At 42.9% G+C, this 25387-nt stretch overlaps 1 protein-coding gene across 2 annotated transcripts in view; it reads left to right on the top strand.

Moving 5' to 3' along the window:
• The window catches only part of PARP15 (poly(ADP-ribose) polymerase family member 15), a 46152-nt gene that overhangs the window by 4923 nt on the left and 15842 nt on the right, over positions 1–25387 (top strand). Inside the window, exons 2-8 of one of the 2 annotated variants that reach the window (XM_079762131.1) lie at positions 11684–11782; positions 15889–16125; positions 17089–17310; positions 17664–17742; positions 18636–18758; positions 20755–20904; positions 23795–23857. In XM_079762131.1, coding sequence (XP_079618257.1) covers positions 11684–11782; positions 15889–16125; positions 17089–17310; positions 17664–17742; positions 18636–18758; positions 20755–20904; positions 23795–23857 — 973 coding nt within the window. Of the gene's footprint in view, positions 1–11683; positions 11783–15888; positions 16126–17088; positions 17311–17663; positions 17743–18632; positions 18759–20754; positions 20905–23794; positions 23858–25387 lie in introns of both variants that reach the window. The other variant, XM_079762130.1, reaches the window with a different exon arrangement.

The following is a 25387-nucleotide window of genomic DNA, read 5'->3' as shown; positions in this document are numbered from 1 at the left end:
TGCCCAGACAAGGCCCAGCTGCGAAGCAAGGCAGGCTGCTGCTGCCAGCCTTGGGCCTTCTTTTAATAGTTTTGGGGCTCCCTGACCCAGCTGCTGCCTATTTGACAGGCTTTAGGCTGAGAAAGGACAGGCCATTCATATGCAAAAGCCGCTGTGCACAGCTTGGGTGAGGTTGTAAATTGGGTAGGGTGGGGTCTCAGGGGATCATCAGGGCAGAGCAAACAGCAATGGCTGCCAGTCAGACCTGCACTGGGGAGGTCCCAGTGCAGGAACAATAACTGCTGTGAGCACCTCCGTCTGAGAGAAAGCCCCTCTTGTGTTCCTGCCCCGATGCCAGACAGTCTAGTTTCTCCCCATATGTATCTGGTTCCCCCAGAGTATTGCTCGGAACTGGAGTTCAGAGCAAGAGGGAGCTTGTATCTCCCTCCTGATTAAAAAAGCAGCGCACCTGGGTGCCAGCCATTTCTGCGTCTCTGCCTCCGCACCTCCTACCAGTCTCAATGCGCTTTCTTCACCTGTCTGGTTGTAGTACTTCTACTCAGCCAGCTTTCCCGTGGTTCTGGATGATAGTTGTTCTGTCTTATGGTTGTAATTTTGATGTGGTTGTGAGAGGCAGCAAGTACAGGTGTTTACCTATGCCGCCTTCTAGGTTCTCCAATCTAGGCAGCGTTTTTTGCATTTTGGTTAGCTTTGTAGATTGCCCTTTCATTATGCAGAAACAGGAACTTCTTTCTTTTCAGTAACAAGTTGTAGCTATATTATTTTAGGTCAGTGGATGAACACCATCTTTTACTGTCATGTTTGTTACTTTCATTTTCCTGTGATTGGGTGAGTGTAAATCTGTCTTTACAAAGAATAATATTTAACTTCACATGATCATTTACCTGAAGAGTCACTATTTTTTAAAAAATAAGGCAATGAGTGAAATCTATTTTTTAAAAGTATTTAAAACATCAGCAAGTAATATAAAGAACAGGGCCTTTCAAATCTCAAACCAGATAATAAAAACTAACATTTTAAGTGTTTTTGTCTCCCTAAAAATTGCCGAGTTGGAAGACCTCAGTACAAAAGTAATCCTTTTCAGAAGAGTGAGTAAAGTGATGAAATGGAAGTTGATGAAATAGATGAATTTTAAAAAGACCCTTTGCAAGCCTCCCTGCTGGTTGCATTTTATAATATCCAAGATGCCGTGACTGAGAATGAGCTACCCTTGCTTTCGGAGTTGAGTCGTGGCCTGTCAGAAGCCAATGGTGACTTCCGGGTGGAAGTAATACCTGATACTAAAGTTGCTGTTGTCACTTTTCTCAAAAATACTGGTAAGACAGACAATGACTTTTTACCCTTCTTTGCAAATTGTGGTTATATCCTACTAGAGGCCCGGTGCATAAAATTCATGCATGGGGGTATGTGTCCCTCAGCCCAGCCTGCACCCTCTCCAATCTGAGACACCTCAATCCCCCCACTGGGATTGGGCCTAAATGGGCAGTCGGACATCCCTCTCACAATCCAGGACTGCTGGCTCCCAACTGCTTGCCTGCCTGATTGCCCCTAACTGCTTCTGCCTGCCAGCCTGATTACCCCCTAACCACTTCCCTGCCAGCCTGATCGACGCCTAACTGCTCCCCTGCTGGCCCAATTGCCCCTAACTGCCCTCCCCTGCCGGCCTGGTCACCCCTAACTGTCCTCCCCATGTAGCCTGGTTACCCCTAAATGTCCTCCCCTGCAGGCCTGGTCACCCCCAACTGCCCTCCCCTGCAGGACTGGGTCCCCCGCAACTGTCCTTTCCTGCAGGCATGGGTCCCCTCAAACTGTCCTCCCCTGCAGGCCTGGTCGCCCCAAACTGCCCTCTCCTGCAGGCCTGATCACCCCCAAATACCCTCCCTTGCAGGCCTGGTCCCTCCCAACTGCCCTCCCCTGCTGGCCATCTGGTGGCAGCCATCTTGTGTCCACATGGGGGCAGCCATCTTTGACCATATGGGGGCAGCCATTTTGTGTGTTGGAGGGATGGCCAATTTGCATATTACTCTTTTATTAGATAGGATTTTGAGATTACAGGCATCCCCCAATGGGTCCTTAAAAGTTCTGCACTTTCTAACTCCCAGTGAGAGAACTACAAGGGAATATGTAATACTATTTCTGGTACTTCTTTTTTTTTGTTGTTATAGATTTTTAAAAATATATATATATTTTATTGAATTTTTACAGAGAGGAAGGGAAAGGGATAGAGAACCAGAAACATCGATGAGAGAGAAACATTGACCAGCTGCCTCCTGCACACCCCCTACAGGAGATGTGCCCACAACCAGGGTACATGCCCTTGACCGGAATCAAACCCGGGACCCTTCAGTCTGCAGGCCAACTCTCTATCTACTGAGCCAATCCGGTTACGGGTATTTCTGGTACTTCTAATAGCAAACATTTATCAAGTGCTTACTCTATGCTAAGCACTATGTTAAGTTTCTATGTACTTTATCTCATAACATATAGCACTATAAGATAGATACTACTATTATTGTCCTCATTGTAAAGATGAAGAAATCTTGGGTTAGAGAGGATTAAATGACTTGTTCACAGTCATGCAGCTAGTAAGTATTTGAATCAAAATTCCAAATTAGTCATTCTGACATCTGAGTGTATTGTCTTAACCACTGTGCATGTACCCTCAACCTTCCAGTGAGTTTTAATAGTTATAGGATGTTATCTTTATGAGAATTACACATGCAAATAGAGATGGAGATGTGGTGAAATTAGTAGAGGGGACTAAGAGAAATTAGGTCTAGGAAACAATATTGTATTACAGTCATTATTACTGTTATCAGCTTACAATGTGACTGCATATACTTGATTTCATTTGGAAAGGTAACTGCTGAGCCATGTTTTCAAAATAATCTCAAATGGAGTTCACTGTTAATGTTGGCTGTGCATTCAGGGTAGGCAATGTGGGATAAGTAGAAGTTGACACTGTGAAATTTAACTTTACATAGAAATTTAGTCATGGCTTTTAAATAAAATTACTTTAAAAAATCTGTTTTCTTCTAATATGAAATGAAATTACAGTACCAACTGATTTTTATTTGTAGATGGCTGGACATTTGTTAATGTTTGTGACAGACACCATAGAGCTCAACAACTTCAGATTTTCTCAAGACTTATGGAATGTGCAAGACCCATTAAGGGTTGAAAATCTGCCACCTCATGTTGATAATAATTACATAACAACTTTCTTTGATAACCAATCCTCCAAATGGAGAAAGAGGGACCAATGTCCAATATTTCCCAGAGGAGAGTTCAGCCTTGGTTGAGTTTTCTGACTACAAAGGTAATAAATTTTTCTTCTTTCTTTATGTTTACAGTTATTAACCATTTCATGCATAAATGAAGTCAGAATAAAGGCCATATAGGTGACTGAGAAATACATCAAAGCTACCACATACCTACTGAAATATGTTATGAATGAACTCAAGTCTCTGTGGAGATCTAGGTTAAAGAATTGTTGTTTTTTGTGCAATAGCAAAACAACAAAAAACTTCCTTTAGCCCTACTTTTCCTATTACTTAATTTCTTTGCTTCCCTTTGCAGCAAAATTTCTCAATTGAGTTTGTCATTACTCACTCCCATTTTCTCTCATGTCACTCTTTCCTTTTGTTTTGATGTATATTATTCTTTATTACAGTTTACATTCGATATTATTTTTTATTAGTTTCAGGTGTACAGCACAGTGGTCAGACAATCATACACTTCACAAAGTGCTCTCTCCACCCCCTGATATTTTCAGTACCCACCTGGCACCATACATAGTTATTACAGTATTATTGACTATATTCCTAATGCTACACTTTACATTCCCGTGACTATTCTGTAACTACCCAGTCCCCCAACCCTTTCCCCTCTGGCAAACATCAGTCTGTTCTCTGTATCTATGAGTCTGTTTCAATTTTGTTTGTTTATTTTGTTCTTTAGATTTCACATATAAGTGAAATCATATGGTATTTTTCTTTCTCTGATTGACTTATTTCACTTAGCATAATACTCTCTGGGTCTAACCACGCTGTTGCAAATGATAAGATTTATTTTTTATTTTTTTATTTTTTATGGCTGAGGAACATTCCATTGTATATATGTACCACAGCTTTATTATCCATTTCATTTATTGATGGGCACTTGGGTTGCTTCCATATCGTGGCTATCTATATATATAAAGAAGTAATATGCAAAATGAGGTCAGGACTCTGTAATGGTCACGACCAGCTCAGGAGGAGGGGCTGGGCGGGGCCCCAAGCCTGAGAGAACAACACGCAGGCGCAGCCTGGAGTCTGAGAGATCAACACAGAGGGGCGCCTGCTCCGAGCCTCTGCAGCACGACTGGGGGCAGGCCCCCAGCAGACACACACACACACACACACACACACACACACACACACACACACACACACAGGGTGCCTGCTCCGAGCCTCTCCAAGCCTCTGCGGCCATCAGTAGGACATCCCCCCTGAAGGCTCCCAGATTGTGAGAGGGGGCAGGCTGGGCTGAGGGACCCCTCCCCCCCCCAGTGCACGAATTTCATGCACCAGGCCTCTAGTCTATAATAATTTATAATAATAAAAGCATAGCATGCTAATTAGACCAGACAGCTGAATGACCTTCTGGACATTCTTCTGGATGACCTTCTGGATGAAGACAAGGCTGCGAGGGCTGAGCCCCTTGCACAAATTTTGTGCATTGGGCCTCTAGTCTATCTATATATATAAAAGCCTAAGCAACCAGCTGACTGTTCGACCGGTAGCTATGACACGCACTGACCACCAGGGGACTGATGCTCAATGCATCTTAAATGATAAGGCATGGGAACATGCAACAGACTGATCTCAGAGGGAAGGAGAGAGGAGGGAGGACAGGAAGAGATTAACCAAAGATCTTATGTGCAAAGACCAGGTGCACAGATTCATGCACCAGTGGCGTCCCTTGGCCTGGCTTGCGGGGATTGAGCTGAATCCAGCTCTCCGACATCCCCCAAGGGGTCCTGGATTGCAAGAGGGCACAGGCTAGGCGGAGGGACGCCACTGGTGCACAAATCTGTGCACCGAGCCTCTAGTATATATATAAAAGCCTAAGCTACCGTCTGACCATCTGACCATCTGACCGGTAGCTATGATGTGCAATGATCACCAGGGGGCTGAGCTGCAGTGACTTGGCAGCTGTGGTTCTTGGGTGACACACCCAGAGCCAGAGAGAAGGGAGCCCAATTCCAGGGTGCATCACCCGAGAAACACCCTCTCACAATCCAGGACCCCTCGGGGGATGTTGGAGAGCCGGTTGGCCCAATCCCCACAGGCCAGACTGAGGGACTCCACCAGTGCAAAAATTCGTGCACTGAGGCTTCTATTTGTAAATAATGCTGCAATGAACATAGGGGTGCATATTTTTTTTTTGAATTAGTGTTTTGGATTTCTTTGACTATGTGCCCAGAAGGGGAATTACTGGTTCACAAGGCAGTTTCATTTCTTAACTTTTTGAGGACCCTTCCATAGTGGCTGCACCAATCTGCATTCCCACCAACAGTGTCCCAGGGTTCCCTTTTTCCACATCCTCACCAACACTTGTTTGTTGACTTATTGATGACTAGAGGCCTGGTGCATGAAATTTATGCATGTGGGGCAGGGTCCCTCAGCCCAGCCTGCACCCTCTCCAATCTGGGACCCCTCGGGGGATGTCTGACTGCCAGTTTAGGCCCGATCCTACATTGAGCCTAAATGGCAGTCGGACATCCCTCTTGCAATCTGGAACCGCTGGCTCCTAATCACTCACTCACCTGCCTGCCTCCCTAATCGCCCCATACCACTCTGCCTGCCTGCCTGATTGCCCCTAACCACCTCTGCCTGTGAGCCTGATGCCCCTAGCTATTCCCCTTCCTGGCTGATGGCCCCTAACTGCCTCTGCCTGCCTGATCACCTCTAACCACCTCTGCCTGCCTGCCTGATCACCCCTAACTGCTCTCCCCTGCTGACCTGATCGCCCCTAATTGCCTTTGCCTCAGGCCCCGGCACTGTGGCTTTGTCCGTAAGGACGTCTGGAAGATGTCCAGTCTATCTGGTCTAATTAGCATATTACCCTTTTATTAGTATAGATAGCCATTCTGACAGGTGTGAGGTGATATCTCATTGTAGTTTTAATTTGCATTTCTCTGATTATTAGTGACCTTGTGTATCTTTTCTCATTCTTTCTTAAATTAATTCAAGAGAGGCTTTTACTTCTATCAATCCACCCAAACTGCTCTTGTCGCAGTCACCAATGGCCACCAGGTTGCTAAAACTCAATAGCCATTTTTCAGTCCTCATTTTACTTGATCTCTTAGCAGTATTTGACTTAATCACCCTCTCCTCCTAGATGCACTTTCTTTACTTGTTGTTAGGACATCACACCTTGGTTGTTATTATTTTTACCTCAGTAGCTGCTTATTCTCTTTATTCATTCATTCACCTTCTTTTCTTTAGTTCTTAATTCAGGATTCAGTGCTCTTCTCCCCTTTGTCTATACATAGTTTTATTGAGGCCTAATGGCTGTAAATACTATCTATGTACTCATGACTCCCAATTTATATCTCATCAAGACTAATGAACTCCAATGTCCACATTCATTGCCTAGGAAATACCTTCACTTGGTTGCCTAAAAGCATATGATGTAACCGCTACATGTCCAAAACAAAACTCCCAACCTTGTCGCCCCACCCCACCCCACCAACCTGCATTATCCACAGGCTTTCTCATCTCAGTTGAGAGCAACTTCATTCTCCTAGTTGTTAAGGTCAAAACCTGGGAGTCAAGCTGACTCCTTTTTTTCTCTCATAGCCCATAGCCAGTCTGTTATGAAATCCTGTTCATTCCACCTTCATGATGTATTCAGAATCTGATCACTTCTCAAAGAGCACATTAAGAATTTGGAAAATTGAATGAACCATTTTAAAGGCAGTAACAATCTCCTGAAGCACTTATGCCACAAAGTAGTTTATATTTTGGATACTATGACCAAATAAATACCATTTAAAATTATTTTATTTTATTTTTTAATATATTTTTATTTATTTCAGAGAGTAAGGGAGAGGGGGAAAGAGGTAGAAACATCAACGATGAGAGAGAATCATTGATCACTGCCTCCTGCATTCCCCACACTGGCCCTAGTTTTCCCTAATATTAATATCTTGCATTATTGTAGTATATCTGTTACAATTGATGAAAAAGTATTGATACATTATTGTTAACTAAAGTGCAATACATTAGAGTTCACTCCATGTTAATGTAAAAACATTCAAACCTATAAAGAATTTTTGTGAGTTTATTTGAGCCAAACTGTCAACAAGTGCCAGGAAGCAAAATCTCAACGGATTGGGATAATGCTCCTGAGAATGGTGGTTTTTCACCTTGTTTTATACTTTACATCAAAAGAGGAGATCTAAGTGGGTTACATGAAATCCATTGGCGATAGATTAGGGAGGTGGGAGAAAGCAAAGCAGGGAAACCTCTGCGATTGGATAAAAAGTAAAATGATAGACACATTACTTAGGTGGGTGCAGGATAGTTATCAGTCAACGATTATTATGATAACAGTAAGGAATTTATGGTCTCAATCCTGGCGCCCAGGTGCATTTGGTTGTGTCCCAAGGGGGTCTGGAAAAAAGGGAAGTTACAAATTACTCTGACATTTCAAGGATATGTTATTGTAGATGCAAAAAGACTGATAGGCTCAGTTAAGTAAAGGTTGACCTTGTCAGGGAAGATACTGGCCTAGGTGACTACCCACCATAACTGCTTTTAGTTCAAGTTTAACTTTACACCATCCTTTGTGGGTATTTTAAGAGTTTGCAAGACTGCCTTGCAGGCCTTCCCTGAGCTTGTCAGGTTAGAATGTGGCCCCTTTAACCCACAGTTCTATGGATTTTAACTAATACATGTTACTAGTGAGTGTCTACAATTACAGTTTCATACAGAATAATTTCAGAGCCTTAAATATCCCCTGTGCTCCACCTATTCCTTTCTCCCTCCTCCAAACCCCTGGCAACCACTGATATCTGTGTACTCTCTATGTACTGTTTCCATAGTTTTGCCTTTTTCAGAATGTCATATAGTTAAAACCATGCAAAATGTAGCCTTTCAGACTGGCGCTTTTACTTTAGCAATAGGCATTTGTGTTCCTCCCTGTCTTTTTGTAGCTTGATAGCTCATTTCTTTTTATCTCTGAATAACATTCTATTTTACGAAAGTACCACAATTTGTTAGACATTCACTTATTGAAAGACATCTTGGTTGCTTCCAAGTTATGGCTATTATGAATAAAGCTCTATTGCTGCTATCAGCATTTATGTGTAAGTTTTGTGTGGATATAAGTTTTCAACTCATTTGGGTAAATATCAAGGAGAGCAAATGCTGGACCATATGGCAAAATAGTATTTAGTTTTATAGGAATCTGCCAGACTGTCTTCCAAGGTGGCTGCATCATTTTGCATTTCCACCAGCAATGAATGAGAGTTCTTTTTGCTTTGTATCCCTGCCAGCATTTGGTGACTTTTCCCCTCATCAAACAGTTACATCACTTTTAGTTTATACTGAGTTTGCTGTCAACCAAAATCCCTTAGATGTTTTTACATGACTTCATGGGTAAGTCACATTCTCTTTCTTCTAAAGTTTATCTTTAGACTTCCCTAAGTGCTCTTCCTTCCCATTGGTGCCTCTTCCAGATGTCCTGGGGTCTCATATTTATTAGGTGCACTTATAACTGTTGTATGTCTTGCTGTGAAGGACTTTGGGAGACTGAAGTTCTGAAAACTGGAGGTGTATGGGAGTTTACATTCATCTCCCAACCAGGAGAGCCCATAGACAATAAATGACTGGTATGGAAGTACAAGAACCCAGCTCCCTTGTCTCAACTGTGATACAATTTATATTCTCCAGAGCTCCTTGAAGGGTCACACAGAAGCCAGGCTTAACCTGAACCACATTATCTATCTTCTCTCACTTCTTATAGGTTTCTCCCGAGGACACAACTTTAATAAATCACTTGCATATAAATTCCCATCCTAGGCTCTGCTTCTAGAGAATCTGGACTTATTTTATGACTTCTTTTGATTATAGCACACAATTGTTTTCAATATTTTTGACTATTATAACTATTCCTTTAAACTGGCATTGACTTAACTTCTAATAGGTTATTTTTGGATTGTTCATGCATTATTGTTTGTATCTATTGAATCTCTAAGGGCCAAATTTTTTTTTTTTTTTACTTAAAAGAATATTTTAGGGCTAGATTTTTTTTTTTCAGAAAAAATAAATCACCTCTCCAATATTATATTGAATGTCAATGGGAAAATCTGATTAATTTTATAAAATTTCACTGCAAAGTAACCATGAACGGAATAGATTTATTTCATTAGGTGAGGATTAACTCCACTTCATTCCTGCATGCCACATCTTTCATTGAGCTGCTTGGCAGTGGTACTATTTTAGAGAGTAGACATACTGTATTTCAGAGTCTCATTAGTGTCAGGATTTCTTCTTTTGCCAAAGATTTTGTCTGAATGACGTCTGCTTTTTATTTTTTAGTGGTGGACACCTACTTGATCAAAAAGCTTTTCTTCAAAGCGAGGCCCATTGTCTGTGTTTTCCTGTTATGTGTCTTTGGACACAGTCTTACATGGAAGGGAAGAACCGTTCAGAAAGTTGCCAGCACCATTCCTGGTGGCCCTGGATCCTTTCATAAGGATGAATCTTGCAGAGAAAGTGTCACCTGATTGGAATGAAAATTATAAAAGGGGAAGGGGCCACTGTGAGGTAACATGGCCCCAAGTCAGCTGTACAGGACTGGAGGCAACACACAGGTCTGTGGCCGCCTTATTCACTCAAGGAAGAACAAAGGTCAATGTCATCAAGACCCGGAATGGAAAAGTTTCTAAACAATTTTCTCATATTATGTCAAGTCACCAAAATGAATGTGAAGCCAATGGTATGGGAGGACATAAAACACCAGCATAGAGGATGATAGGATTTTGATTGATATGTCAAGGAAATGGTCATAATAATAGGTTGTTTGGAGGATGTGAAAAGAATTGTAACACAACTAAAGATACCAGACAAAACATTGTGACAGAGAATGTGGCTGGTTCTGCTGAAAGGTTTTCTAGTCTTCACATCAGTGCCTGTGAAAGAGTCCATACCCAAGGAATTCTGAGTGTGGGAGATCACTACTCATGCTGTCACCAGATTGCATGAAGGAGAGTACAAGTGAAGAATGGCATTCTGGAGAAAGTGAAAAGGATTGTTCAAGAAGCCCATTCCCAGTCCTTCTGGAGTTTTCTGTTTGTTTCACAAAGTAGAGTGTGAATAATTCTCTAAGACTATTATAAGCAACTAAAATTCATATCCTTTTTGAGTTAGATCAGACATGGAAAATACATTTCATTTCATGCGTTATTGCTGATCAAATGATAGTTGTTGCCTGAGCTCCGTGTTGAGAAAGATTTTGAGACTGTATCTGGGTTGATTGAAAAAGAGTGCTGTTACCAATGAGTAATGTCTGTCACAGGTGTGTGTGTGTGTGTGTGTGTGTGTGTGTGTGTGTGTGTGTGACATGTGGCATGTTTTTACCATTGAGCTCCTCTTTTGTGAAGAGCAGATTTAAGTATTGTGTTTTTCTTTCATTAGTTAGTAGTTTGACTTTGAGCAAGTGACTTCATGTCTTTGCACACTGTTTTCCTTTAAGAAGAATGAAGTTTCTGTACTGGATGATCTGTGTTGACTCTTCAAATCCTAAAATTATATGACTGATTACTAGTCAAACTAATGTATTATTGTGGGAAACTGCAGGGTGTGTCTTACTTTGGGTCCCCCCAGAAGAGGACCTGAGACAGATGCAAGTGCAAGTGATTTAAAAATATATATGTTTTTATTGATTTCAGAAAGGAAGGAAGAGGGAGAGAGATAAAAGCATCTGATGAGAGACAATCATTGATTAGCTGCTTCCTGCACACCCCACACTGGGGATCAAGCCTGCAACTCGGACATGCGCCCTGACTGTGAATCAAACCATAACTTCCTAGTTCATAGGTCGACACTCAACCACTGCGTCATATGGGCTGGGCTCAAGTGCAAGTGATTTAGATAGGAAAGTAAAGAACCCTGATAGGGTGTGTTATCAAATCAGTTACTACTTATTTCCACTGGGGAAATCAGAGTGAGTCCTATCTGGGAGACAAGATTGCTTGGATAGTTTTACACTATCTTGGATAGTTTTATCGTTGAATGAGGGCTAGAGGGTGAGGGAGGGCAGCTTAATTTACTTCCTCTCTGCTACACTGGCAAGCAAAGCAGATGTTGGCACTGCATACAGGAAGTCTTCAGGCAGAAAATATAGTTGCCAATATGAATAAGGCACCCTTAAGTAGTAAGTCAGGGGAAATGGACAGGGTCTGTTAGACTACGATTCTTGGGGTAATAAGTAGAAGAACTCATTGGAAGTTGGGGTATTAAATACAATTGATACTCAAACATTGTGATAATAAATTACTTGCTTTTGAATCTAATTATGAGTTGAGTTAGAGAAGTCTGTAAAATCTACTAGTTATTTTTTATTTGAATACCTATGAGGAAAGTCTTTAGACAGCATTATCTGGTAATGTGTTTTACTGTTTTCTTCACAGTCAAACTACCATGACAACCCAAACAAAAAGGTAGCCTCAACCCAAACCAAAGAAGGTCTGAAACTCGTGTTGATAAGTGGAAATGTTTCATGTTTCTGTGTAAGTGGTTCTATTTAGTAAATCTATAAAGGAATAATGGGGCCTAATGAACTGGTTCTGTGATTTAAGGTTAACAATTAAGATCGTATAAGTTTGAGAAGTTAAACCCACCTGAAGTTCATGCACTGTTATACTTACCATTTCCAATATTCTTCCACCTGTACTCATGTGGGGAGATCCAAGTTTAACTACAAACCAGGTTGTGCAAACCTACCTCTTTTATTTCTCTACTAGAGGCCCCGTGCACGAAATTCGTGAACTTGGGAGAGGGTCCCTCAGCCTGGCCTGCACCCTCTGGCATCGTAGTCAGGGAACCCTGAGATTGATCACCCCACAGAGGGAGACCCCGCCCACCTGACGCAGCCCGCCAGTCTGTGGCCTGGGCCTCCCTCTCTGGGGCAATCGATCACGGAACCCTCCCCCCCGCCCCATCAATTTCCCTGCAGAGGGTGGCCTGGGCCTCCTTCTGTGGGGCGATCGTGGGGTGATGGCACCCCCCTCACCCCACCAATTGCATCGCACCTGCCTTGGCTGGCCCGGTACCAGTGTGCGTCATAGCGTGGTTGTCCGGAAGGTCATTCTGCTGTTCAGCCATTCAATCGATTTGTATATTATGCTTTTATTAGCCTATGTAATAAAGAGGTAATATGCAAATTGACCATCACTCCAACACACAAGATGGCTGCCCCCATGTGGTCAAAGATGGCCCCCACAAGATGGCCACCACAAGATGGCCAGCAGGGGAGGGCAGTTGGGAGGAACCAGGCCTGAAAGGGAGGGCAATTGGGAGTGATCAGGCCTGCAGTGGAAGGCAGTTAGGGGTGACCGGGCCAGCAGAAGAGGGCAGTTGGGGGCGACGAGGCCTGCAGGGGAGGACAGTTTGGGGGGACCTATGCGTGTAGGGGAGGGCAGTTGGGAGGGACCAGGCCTGCAGGGGAGGGCAGTTGGGGGGGACCAGGTCTGCAGGGGAGGGAAGTTGGGGGTGACCAGGCCAGCAGGGGAGGGCAGTTAGGGGTAACCAGACCTGCAGGGGAGGGCAGTTGGGGGTGACCAGGCCTGCAGGGGAGGGCAGTTAGGGGCAATCGGGCCAGCAAGGGAGTAGTTAGGCATCGATCAGGCTGGCAGGGGAGTTGTTAGGGGGTGATCAGGTGGCAGGCAGAAGCAGTTAGGGGCAATCAGGCAGACAGGTATGTGAGCATTTGGGAGCCAGCAGTCCTGCATTGTGAGAAGGCTGTCCAATGCCCGTTTAGACCCGATTCCACCAGTGGGATCAGGCCTAAACGGGCAGTTGGACATCCCTCTAGAGGTCCCAGATTGGAGAGGGTGCAGGCTTTGCTGAGGGACACACATACACCCCCGTGCACGAATTTCGAGCACCAGGCCTCTAGTTATAGATAACTTATCTTGACTTACTCTCAACCCAACTCTATTTTCTTCTCCTGTTCTATCAGCATTAATGGGCAAGACATATGTATATCATGGTATAATATCACCCTTCACAAAAACACTCTGTTGCTCCTGCCTGAGCACTTTCTGAGGCACGGGAGGAATGAGGATGGAGAAAGGTTACCAGTTCAGGTACTAAATGCTCAGCTTGGCTCTTGCCTGCCCCTGTCCTCCTATTGCTTCCTTTCCCTTGGAATCATCAATTAGCAGGCCCTGTGTCCCCTCTATAATTGCAATTCAGAATCATCTGAAAAACTTAAAAAAATATCAATGCCCAGGCCCCACCCTTAGAGATCCTGATTTTAGTTGGTCAGGTATATGGTCTAAGTGTTAGTGGTTTTTGAAAACATTCTGAGTGATTCTAATATGTAGTTAGGGCTGAGAATTATTATTGATTCGAAGTCTTCGGTATTCTATAGCCACCACCATTTTGACACTTGATATTTATTTACCTTCAGATGGCACACGTTTAAGACTAATGAGTGGAGAACATTTCTTAGAAATTTAGAGACTTATGGATTATGAGCCACTGGAATTTTTTTTTTGTGTGTGTGCTTTTGCTGCAGCTAATGAGGTGGCAGAGGCAAGGCAAGCAGCTACTTTCTTCATGTTTTCTAGAATAAATAGAGTCCGTAGACTCCTTTGTCACACGGGTTCAGGACTTTGTCCTCAGATCTGCAGGTTGAGAAGTTGAATCTTATCATTGCAATCAGACTTGACCTGACATTAATCAAACTCAAGAGACTCATTTGTAAAATGGAATTGTAATTATTTAATTTACAACAAGAAAGGTAATTGCCATCACTACTGATAATGGTGAGCTCTGTAGATTACTATTATGAGACTGCTTGATGAATATAATCAGACTAGAAAGAAACTGAATGACACAAAAGTACACTAAATTTCTTTGTCACTCTAGGAATTGGCGTAGTGCAGTGGTTATGCAGACCAATTGTAAAGCCAGTACTAGCAGGGTTAAGATACTACCCCAGCACTGATCTAGGTCTTTCCACTACACGGTTGGTCTATTGATTGTTAAATTCTTGTCAAATCATGCCAGGGTGCCTATTCTCACCAATGGATGATGCTGTATAAACATTGGAATCCTCTTAAACTCTTTCGTCTCTGAATTCCTTTCCCCATCAAGTGAGTTCCCAAGCCTCCTTGCACAGGTGTCTTGTACATACTCTTTCCTTTTCCTCCCCTTGGAACTGGCCTTGCCACCTTGCCTTTAGTCTCTCACCCTCCAATCTATCCTCTACATTGCTGTTTGATGCATATTCCAAAAACATTGTTGTATCAGGTGCTCCATACTGCCTATAGGATAAAGTCCAGAAAAAGCTGGCTTTTCAGAGTCCTCCATCATCTGGCCCTAAATCTATTCCCAGCCCTGTCTCTCACTATTGAGACTCTCTTTTAGCTAAATGGGCCAAACTTTCTGACCTTCCTCAATTCCATGCATTTTCTTAGATAGTAACCCACTTAGAATGCTTTCCTGCCTTCTTTCTACCTGTCTTAGTTCTATCCATTATCCTCTTTGTAAAGACTTTACTAAACAATCTAATCTAAATGATACCTATCCTTTTTTGGAATTTCTATAGCAATTAATAATTGTATATTTAACACAGAGGTTTTTTTTTGTTATCTTGAACTGTTTTGAACATTAAAGCCATTTTACCTTTTACATGTTAGTATATTGAATCAGTAAGCAGAGAGTGAGGCTGTAAGTGGCAGTGAGAAGAAAGTGGGCTGGATCTAGTTGTTGTGTTTTTTTTGGGGGGGAAGGCTCATTCACTCTCGTCCCTGCAAGGACCTGCTTGGGTCCAGAGATCAGTTTATGTTAACTAACTTCATTTAAGATTGAGGTGGACCTGTGAGTGCTGATTGTTAACTTGGACTGTGAAATAGAACTATTATGTGGCCCCAAGGCATAAACACCTTTTCATTTACAATGAGGAAGAGCTCCCCAAGGGACTGGAATCCTCAAAATCCATATGATCAGTGTTCTCCCTCCAAATTTGAGCAAAAAAAATTAGAATAAATGAAATTAGATGAACAGAATATATAATATCCATTGGCATCAGGCCATGACCCCATCTCACCAATGATGGTTTTGGCACAGACATCAGAGAACTGAGTGCCTTAGGACAGGCTGCATGGACACAGCCAACCTTCACTCCAGTGACCATCCTTTGCCTGGGCCTTTAAGGCTGATCAGAAACTCCCTTTCAGATGGACCCATTCTTTCTTTATGTATACTAATGAAATAAAAACAATTATTCTCAGTTCCAGCCTGCCTAAAAGCAATTATTTCTTCCTCAGTCTCTCTCAATCTTTCTGTGTGTTTCTCTTTCTGCCTCTGCCTTGCATTTTTTGTCTCTGGGTGTTTCAGTCATTTTTATAGCTCTACGCTGACTCATAACTTTTTTACTTGATGGTAGTGGGTATGTATTTCCTTAATTTTTAAAATTTGGGGCTCACCTCATTATAGTGTCTAAGTGCTAACAACAGATTGTAAGCTCCCTGAGGATAGGGCTGATAGGCCAGTATGAGATGCAAAGCATAGTTTGTGCAGTACCCCACAATACTTAGCAGGTCAAAGGTGCTCAGTAGTTATTTATTGATCCAACCTCTAACAAATTGTTGCTGTTTTCATTAAGGCCGATGTCATTGTCAACACTGTACCCGCGGATCTTCAGCTTGGAAGAGGATCACTCTCTCAGTCTCTTTTGTGTAAAGCTGGTCCCATGCTCCAGACAGAGTTAAATGCCACCAGACAGGAAACAGAGGAGAAAGTGGGTAGCATATTCATGACAAGTGGCTGCAATCTGAACTGCAAAGCTGTGCTCCATGTTGTGGCTCCAGACTGGGATAATGGAGCTGGGTCTTCTTGGCAGGTAGAAAAAGTCCTTAGTTCTCCATTTCATTTGGTAGCATTGGTAATCTCCTGGCATGGTAGAGATCTATGGTTATCAACCAAAGCGAATTTATCTCACAGGGAAACATTTGGCCTGTTACAGCTGCTACTGGTAGCTAGGGGTAGAGGCCAGGACTGCTGCTAAACCCCCTACAAGGCATGTGCCAGTCTCCACAACAAATAATTATCTGGCCCAGGTTGAGAAACCCTACCATGTATTTAACCCTGTTTATTTATTGAAATCTTTATTACCTTTCGTGAAGAGTCTATCACAACTTCCAGTTATGTCAGAAAAATGGGCCTTTAAAAGGAATAGCAATCATTGGGATTCTCCAGGAATGGTGTCTGAAGATTAGATTAGCATAATAATCCTTCAGTATAACTAAGAAAGGCAGCCATATTTGTGGTGTAGAATGAGAAGGGTCAGTGCCCTTCTTTTGATGACCTAATTTTCACCTCTATCCCTAATTTAACCCCCCTAGCTTTTTTTCCCCAGACTATAAAGTAATATGTGTACATTGCAGAAAATACACAGAAAGCAAAAAAATAAAAATCATAATCCAGCCACGTAGAGATAACTTTGATGAACATTTTACTATATTATCTTCAGTTTTATGCATATTTATTTTTAGTTGATATATTCTTCCATTTTTTACATAACATAAACACTTGCCCATGTTATTTAAAACTCTTCGTAAACATCAATTTTATTTGCAACGAGATACTCATAACCATTTCTATACTGTTGGGCCCCTTTCTCCTGCATGAGTTTGAATCTCTGAAAAAGTCCTCTCTCTCTTCTTGGTTTCTCCTTCTGACTCCATAAGCCCTGACAAGACCTAGGATAACAGAGAGGGCCTGGTCAGGGTTGCTGTAACCACAGTTTTTCTGTTTTCTACCAGCTTGAGCCCTAACTTATATAAATGCATTTTGTACATTTCAGATAATGGCAAATATAATCAAGAACTGTTTGATGACTGTAGAACGGCTATCTTTCTCATCAATTACATTTCCCATGATTGGAACAGGAGATCCGGGGTTTCCCAAAGCTGTATTTGCTGAACTAATCCTTTCAGAAGTGTCCAAATTTAGTACCAGTGCGTGGCTGAAAACCTTACAAAAAGTTTACTTTCTGGTACATCTCGATGATGATGAAAGCCATAAGGTATGGTTACATATCTCTTCTGGTCATTCTGGCAAGCTAAGTGCAATCTGATGTCTTTTGTAGATGTATAAATAACAGCATTTTCTACTTCCTTGCCCATAAGTGTTGGTTGCTGATGGGAGTTGTCATGTAGAAGTGTGGTCTTCCCATGAAATAATATAAATCAGCACTGGTATTGAGGAAATTCTTGAATTGAATCATAACCCTTTGATTAAAAAGTCTCTGAAATAAGGAGAATATCTATTGAGAATGATTGTTCCTGTTTGATGTTTGATTCTCCATGTTCCAAAGAATTGGGTTAATATTTCTACAGAGCATTGTTGTGGTCAGTAACCGTGTTTCTTTCTATCTAGGCATTTTTAGATAAATTCAGTAGATGGTCAAGTGGAAATCCCAACAAGGAGAGGATTCTCATGGTTGGAAATACCCAAGGTCTGGCTGGTCAAGTTGTTCTGCTGGGGCAATATTTCCCTTTGCTTAGTAACTCTTTGGTGTTAGTTGAAGTCCCATAGAAAGAGACAAATTCCCGTGAAGAACAAATCAGTAATGGAGAAAGTGTCAGTGCATTCCAAAGAATAGATCATATTGTTTTGAATGAAATAACTGGTAATGAGGCCAGAATTTCTAAGATCCTATATAGTAAAAGGCTAATATGCAAATCGACTGAACGGCAGAACAACTGGTTGCTATGATGTGCACTGACCACCAGGGGGCAGATGCTCAACACAGGAGCTGCCCCCTGGTGGTCAGTGTGCTCCCACAGAAGGAGTGCCACTCAGCCAGAAGCTGGGCTCACGGCTGGCGAGTGCAGCCCGGGCTGAAGGACCCCCCTCCCCAAGTGCATAAATTTCCTGCACCGGGCCTCTAGTCTTACCTAATAATAGAGAAAGATGTAAATTGACTGTACCTTCGCTATGCCCACAGCCAATCATAGTAAGTATGCAAATTAACCCAACCAAGATGGCGGTTAATTTGCATACATACCTGGGTCCCGGGAACCTCCTCGGCACCCAGGTCACTCTCAGACGGCCATTGGAGGAAGGGGCTGAGTCTGTGATTGGAGGGGCGGGGCGGGGGGTGGGGGCGCTTCCCAAGCCTAAAGCCTGGGGCTTGGGAAGGGGCTGAGCCTGCGACCAAATGCAGACCATATGGAAGTCAGTGCTGGGTTGCCCAGCTTCAGCCTATCAACCCAGCACTGACTGCCCAGGTGGCTGAGACCCAGAAAGTGAGCCAGGATCTGATCTGCAGCCTTAGTGGAAGCTGTTGATCAGTGTACTTACCTCTCTCTCTCTCTCTCCCTCTTTCTTTCTGATCTTCGCCAGCAGCCAGGCTTTTCTTTCTCTCCCCGCCTCAGAGGGGACTGCTGTTAAGCCCCGCCTCTTTGATCAGGCCCAGAGATAGGCCTGGAGATGCTGACTGGCATAGGAACCAACCAATCAGAACCAAAGGTGGGTGCTGTGGGGAACCAATGGCTGCCTAGGAGGCGGAGCTTCTGACACTGACTGGCATAGGAACTGACCAATGAGAAACAAAGTGGGTGCTGTAGGGAGCCAATGGCTGCCTAGGAGGCAGAGCTTTTGACGCTGACTGGCATAGGAACCAACCAATCAGAGCCAAAGGTGGGTGCTATGGGGAGCCAATGGCTGCCTAGGAGGCAGAGCTTCTGACGCTGACTGGCATAGAAACCGACCAATGAGAACCAAAGGTGAGTGCTGTGGGGAGCCAATGGCTGCCTAGGAGGCAGAGCTTTTGACACTGACTGGCATTGAAAACGAACAATGAGAACCAAATTTGGGTGCTGTGGGGAGCCAATGGCTGTCTAGGAGGCAGAGCTTTTGACAATGACTGGCATAGGAACCGAATAATGAGAACCAAATCTGGGTGCTGTGGGGAGCCAACGGCTGCCTAGGAGGTGAAGCTTTTGATACTGGCATAGGAATAGACCAATCAAAACCAAATTGGCTAGCAGAGGAGGGCAGTTGGGGGCGAACTCAGGCCTGCAGGAGAGGGCAGTTAGGGGTGATCAGGTTGGCAGGCATAAGCAGTTAGGGGCAATCAGGCAGGCAGGCAGGTGAGCAGTTAGGAGCCAGTGGTCCCAGATTGTGAGAGGGATGTCTGACTGCCGGTTTAGGCCTGATCCCTGGGATTAGGCAGTCGGACATCCTGCAAGGGGTCCCCAATTGGAAAGGGTGCAGGCTGAGTTGAGGGAATCCACCCTCCGTGCACAAATTTCATGCACCAGGCCTCTAGTATGATAATAAAAGATAACTGAAATTTGCATGGCACACTAAACTTTACTGATTGCTTTCATATGTATTATATTATTTAAACGTATACCATGGCCCCATGGGCAGGTGGTTGGTTCTGTTGCCATTGCATAAATGTGGAAACAGAGGTCTAAAAAGTTTATGGCATTAGTAGAAACGGCACATCTAAGTTGTAAAGCCTCAGAGTGTAGAGAGGACAGTCATATGTCAACATGTTAAATGGCATATCACTGTCATTTTCCCAGAACAGCCTTGCTATTGCTATTCCAGTGGGATATGAAGGGAGGAAGAGCTCATGTTGATTAGTGAGCTGTTGTTTAACATGGGACAAGTGCTGCCAAAACAAGTGAAACTTACAACAACATTGTAGATTACCTTGTTTGTCCCTGATTATAAATAAAGCCTCAGCTTTGCAGTCTGGATCTGTTCTGTGGCCTCAGCAAGGCACAGAAAGATCCACCCAGCTCCCAGCTTTATGAATCTATTTCTGCATCTTGTTTTCTTTATTTCTAATATTTCTCAATCCCTGGCCACCTCTATTTAGAACTGGTTCGTTCATCTCTCTTTCTGCGAGGGATGCAGAAAAGGGAGATCCCCGCCATGTCTGGCCCCCGCCGCATCAGGCCCCCGCATCAAATACTTGAAATTTGCTAAGAGAGTGGATCTCAAGGGTTCTCACCACACACACACACACACACACACACACACACACACACACACCAACTGTGTGAGAATGGGTGTGTTAATCAGCTCAATTTTGGCATCATTTCACAATGAAAACTGACAATACACACCTTAAATATATACAATTTTTGTTTGTCAACCATACATCAATAAAGCTTAAAAAAAAAAGAATCTCCAAGAAATGTCAGCATGAGAGTGCACTTTGCTCTCTCACCTTCCTTCTCTCTCCTGACATCACAGCAACTTTTGCAGACAAATAGATGATCAAGCAGATGTTTCTGCCTCATCCTATTTAACTGAGAAAATGTAGATATTCCTACTGCTACAAAACATTGTTTTCTGATTTCCTTTAAAAAGAACACCCAGCAGCTTAATAGATTAGGAGACATGGTAATGTTTGGATTTATTTCGAGGGGAAAGGAAGAGGGTGGAAACCCTTTATGTTTTTCCTGCAAGAGCCAGCTGCTCCTTTATCCATCTTCCTTCTTTTCAGGTATCTTTGGGACTGTCACTTGCCCTTGGCCCAGAGTGCATGAGATGAAAATTGGTGCAATTACTTTCCAGGTTGCTATTGGAGATATCACAAAAGAAAGTGCAGATGTTATTGTAAACTCAACAACAAGGATGTTTAACCTGAAATTAGGTACCTCATTTAAATTATATACTTGATTGTAACTATTAATAAAACCAATTTCTGGAAGGGAAATGGTGGCTAATGTTGCCCTGAGTAGACAGAGAGGTGTGTTATAAATATGCAGGCCCTGGAATCAGAAAGACTTGGCTTTGAATCCAGGCTATGTCACTTACCATCCTGTGGCCTTGGGCAAATCACTCAACCTCTCTGAGCCTGACTTTCTCTGCCGTCAAATGCCTACTCCCAAAGAAGCATAGATGGGGTATAAGTGATGTAAAGATGGGGTGTATCTGATGCATTATACCTAGTGTCAGCTCTCGTCCCCTTCTTAGCTCTGAACTATCAAAATTCCACACTTACAATTTAATCAGCTTTAAGTTCTTCTATTTTTATTTCCCTTTTTATGTTGATACTCACATCTCAACTCCCATAACTGTTCTCCATACTATACTGACCCAAATGAAATTCAACCTCTTTTTCTTAATTTTCCCTAAAACATTTGACCAGCCCCTTTGATATAACACTTTTGAGCATGCCCTCTCCACATGTCTATTCATTTACAACTTATATACATTACTCATATGCTGATACATCATGTATATTATAAACCACTAATTTTTAAATTAAAAGAGCAAGATAAAACATAGGGTGGCTGGCTGAGTGGGAAGAGATCAACCAAAGAACGTGTATGTATATATATGCATAACCCATTGACATAGACAATAGCATGGTAAAGGCCTGGGGTGGGGGACCAGGGCAAACTAGAAGGGGCCAATGGGGGAAAAATGGGGACATATGTAATACTTTCAACAATAAAGATTTAACATTTAAAAAATATTTTCTAAGTCGCAAAAATATTATGGAACTTACCATGCAGAAGTGAATCTCTAGAATATCCATTCAAAAATATTTTTTTTATTAATCCTCACCTGAGGATATTTTTCCATTGATCTTTTAGAGAGTGGAAGAGAGAGGGAAAAACAGAGAGAAACATTGATGTGAGAGAAACACATCAATTGGTTGCCTCCTGCGGGTGCCCTAACCAGGGCCTGGGCTGGGGAGGAGCCTGCAACCAAGGTACATCCCTTGACTGGGGCCCTTTGGTCTATAGGCCAATGCTCTATCCACTGAGCCAAACAGGCTAGGGCTCCATTCAATTTTTATAAAACCGTAAAGAACATTCAATTATTTAAAACATAGTAAATTGAATATATGCATTTATTTTTGCTCCCTCTTGAAACCCTGACAGAGCAACTGTAAAGGAATTAAAAGGGTATAAACCCACAGAGAAAGAGAGTTGGAGGGAAAACAACAGTGAACAGAGATAGCAACATATTTTCAGAAGATGAGAAGCAGCTAGCCAGTGGAGGTAGCTGACAGAATGGGGAAAACAGTACCTGCAGGAGAGAACAGCAGCTCCTAGAAACACAGGAACTGGAGGCAGCAGGAACCTGGGAAGGCAGGGGGTAAAAAGAGGTGAGAATGGAATTGGATGGAATTCTGAATCAGTAGCACTGAGACCTTTGATGCTATCCCCCATCCTGTGCAGCAGTAACGTCCCTTGCTCTTTCCTAGCCAGAGATGGGAGGTGTAATTTTTTTAGAGACACTGAACCAGAGAGCTTCCCGGACTTAGCACACTGGGAACAGGTGAGATGAGGACGGGGAGCTAGACTGAAAACAGGGTTTCAGTGAGGTGTCTGTAGTGAACAGTGAGTGCCCAGCCCCTATCCCTGTGGGGCTCTTTGAGCAGCAGATGGGCTTATGCCCCCCAGACAGGGGATGGGAGTATCCTTCTGGGGTGAACCTGATCATCCTAAAGTCCAGTAGTTACTGCCTGCTCACCTTACACTGAAGCCTATCAGTCAGCAAGCCTCCTGCACATGGAGCTTCCAAAATCACTCTTACATATGAATGGGGTGACAAATATCATCTATTTGAGAAAAAGCTCCACCATTGCAAAGTCAGAGACCAAAACAAACAAACTGAAAAAAAGGAGATTTTTAAAAAGAGACAATTCATAATCAAGTAGATATGGGTACATAGGTAGGTAGGTAGGTAGGTAGGTAGGTAGATAGATAGATAGATAGATAGATAGATAGATAATAGATCAATAGATCTTCATGATGATGAAATAACTAACATTTATTCAGTACTTTCTGTGTGCCAGATTCTGTGCTAAGTAATTCTCATCCATTATCTCTTTCAATGTCCAACAGCCCTGTAGGAAAAGTACTATGCCAGCCTTTGTGTAACAGGTGAGGAACTGACTAGTCACATGTTAGCTAGTAAGTGGTGGAGTCAACTCCAACCCAGTGTGTCAAAATGCAAAGTCCATGTTTTCAACCACTGAACCCAGTTGTCCTTAGACGTGACCAAGGTGGTGAGGCTGCAGCCTTGATCAGAAGATTCATTGGACTGAAGCCAGCCAACTATCTGTCTAATTGCGAAAAACCCAGCCAAACAAAATTAAATAACAAAATCAAAGAAGTTAAGTAAATTGCTCAGGGTTATTATAGTTTTGAGATCCATGCTTCTTATTCATATCAGAACTTTTATTTTTATATTTTATTCAATTTTGTAAAACAGTAAGCACAGAATGCAAAAAAACAAAACAAAACAAAACTTAAATAACTGCAGAAATATCCCAGTACAAATAGAGATGGTAAAGCTGCAGACACTGGAGACTTTCAGCTATTGGGCAGTGCCCTCATCCTGTGGATCAGATTGTTTATTCATCTGCCATTGAATGAAGGCAGCTATAGAAAGGTGATTTTCTAAGGAGGGGGACATCAATGGATTATGCAAAGGGTGAGCTGAATAAAAGCCTAATGTACAAAAGCTATAACTACTTATTGAATTTTAACAGATGCTTTATATCATTAATATGTCTTCTGTAGGGGTGTCAAAAGCAATTTTAGAAGGTGCTGGACCAGCTGTGGAGGATGAATGTGCTGTACTAGGTATGATGTCTTGTTGCTTTTGCCTACAACCTATTGAAAATTAAAGGGCTGAGACTACTGTGAGAGGATCCATGGGCGGAGTAAGTGGTGAGCGCTTTGGAAGAAGGTGGGCTCACTGGGAGAGGAGACAGGTGGTATATGACGGGGTGGCTGTGGGGAAGAGGTCCTCCCTCCCACCATCCCACCTATCTCTTCCTGAAAATTAGAAAGAACCCAGGCCTGGGACCTGATAATCCAGGCTCCACCTTCTACTCAGCAATCCTCCCTGAGCTTTGCTTCTCTTCTTTCACCCATAAGACAGTTCTACTGATGAGGAGTATGACAATGGCTGTCCCACATATGGTTGTGAGGATGAGAAGGAAAAACGAATGTAAAGAAAGTTTTGTAAGCTGTAAAGTGCTGTATAAATGACCTTTTACTTTCCCCAGTCTTGTTCTACTTCACATAGCACAGCTGTACCTGAGTTTTACTCCTTTTATGAATAAATAAGGGAGCCTGTGTGGGTCTGAGGGGTTTTGTGACACCAACCAATTCTCCACTTCTGACCCTACCTACCTGAGTTAGTACCAGATTCCACAAGTTAAAGATCTCACGCCCACAAGATTGCCCGCCCCCCCCCCCCTCCTTCAAATGCCAGTTTTAAGTCTCAGGGGCCACCTGCACTTCTGACTGGCTGGCTATAAATTCAGAGGTTCCAAATAACCCCTTCTCAGGTTCAACAATTTACTAGAATAATTCATAGAACTCTGTAAAAACACTTTTGTTACCTTTCCCAGTTTATTATAAAGGGTACAACTCAGGAACAGCCAAGTGAAAGAAATGTGTCAAATGACAAAACTAAAACAATTTAATAACGAGTGTGAGGTCCTTTATTTAAGAAAACAACCCATGGAGGGGAGTGCAGTGCCTTACAAGTGTGGAGCACTCTTCCTGAGGGACTGTGGGCAAGAGCGAATTTTTTAGAGGATTGGAAGTGGGACCGTGGAAACAGTGTGATTGGCTGGGGTTGTATATTGGACTTTAGTTAGAAAGATCAGGGAACAAGGAAATAAATATAGTGCTTAGAGTTGGTTCAGTGTTGGTGTTTGGGGATTGGCTGACTGTATATACTACATTTCTGGCCAAGTGGAGCATTTACAGGAAAAGGAGGGTTTGGTTTGAGAGTTCAGTTTGCTTGTGTGGCACACCAGGCAGGAGTGCACCTAAAATTTTATGCCAGCAAAGGACAGGGTATGGGGAAAGAGGCACAGAGCTCCCATGCCCTTTCCAGGTGCACCACCCTACCTGCACCTAGAGGTACTTACCAACCAGGAAGCTCCTGAACTCTGTTGTTTAAGGGTTTTTATGGAGTTGTCACTATGCGGGCATGATTGATTAAACCATAGGATTTGTGACTGAGCTCAATCTCTAGCCCCTCTCCAGTCCCTAGAGGTCAGGGGGCTGGGCTGAGAGTTCCAATCCTGGAAAGATGGCTTGATCTTTCGGGAGCTATCTAGCTCCACCCCTCAGCCTCCAGGAGTCATCTATATA

The sequence above is a fragment of the Cnephaeus nilssonii genome (assembly GCF_951640355.1).
Source record: "Cnephaeus nilssonii genome assembly, chromosome: 3".
NCBI classification, from domain to species: domain Eukaryota; kingdom Metazoa; phylum Chordata; class Mammalia; order Chiroptera; family Vespertilionidae; genus Cnephaeus; species Cnephaeus nilssonii.
This window is presented reverse-complemented; position numbering and strand designations above follow the sequence as displayed.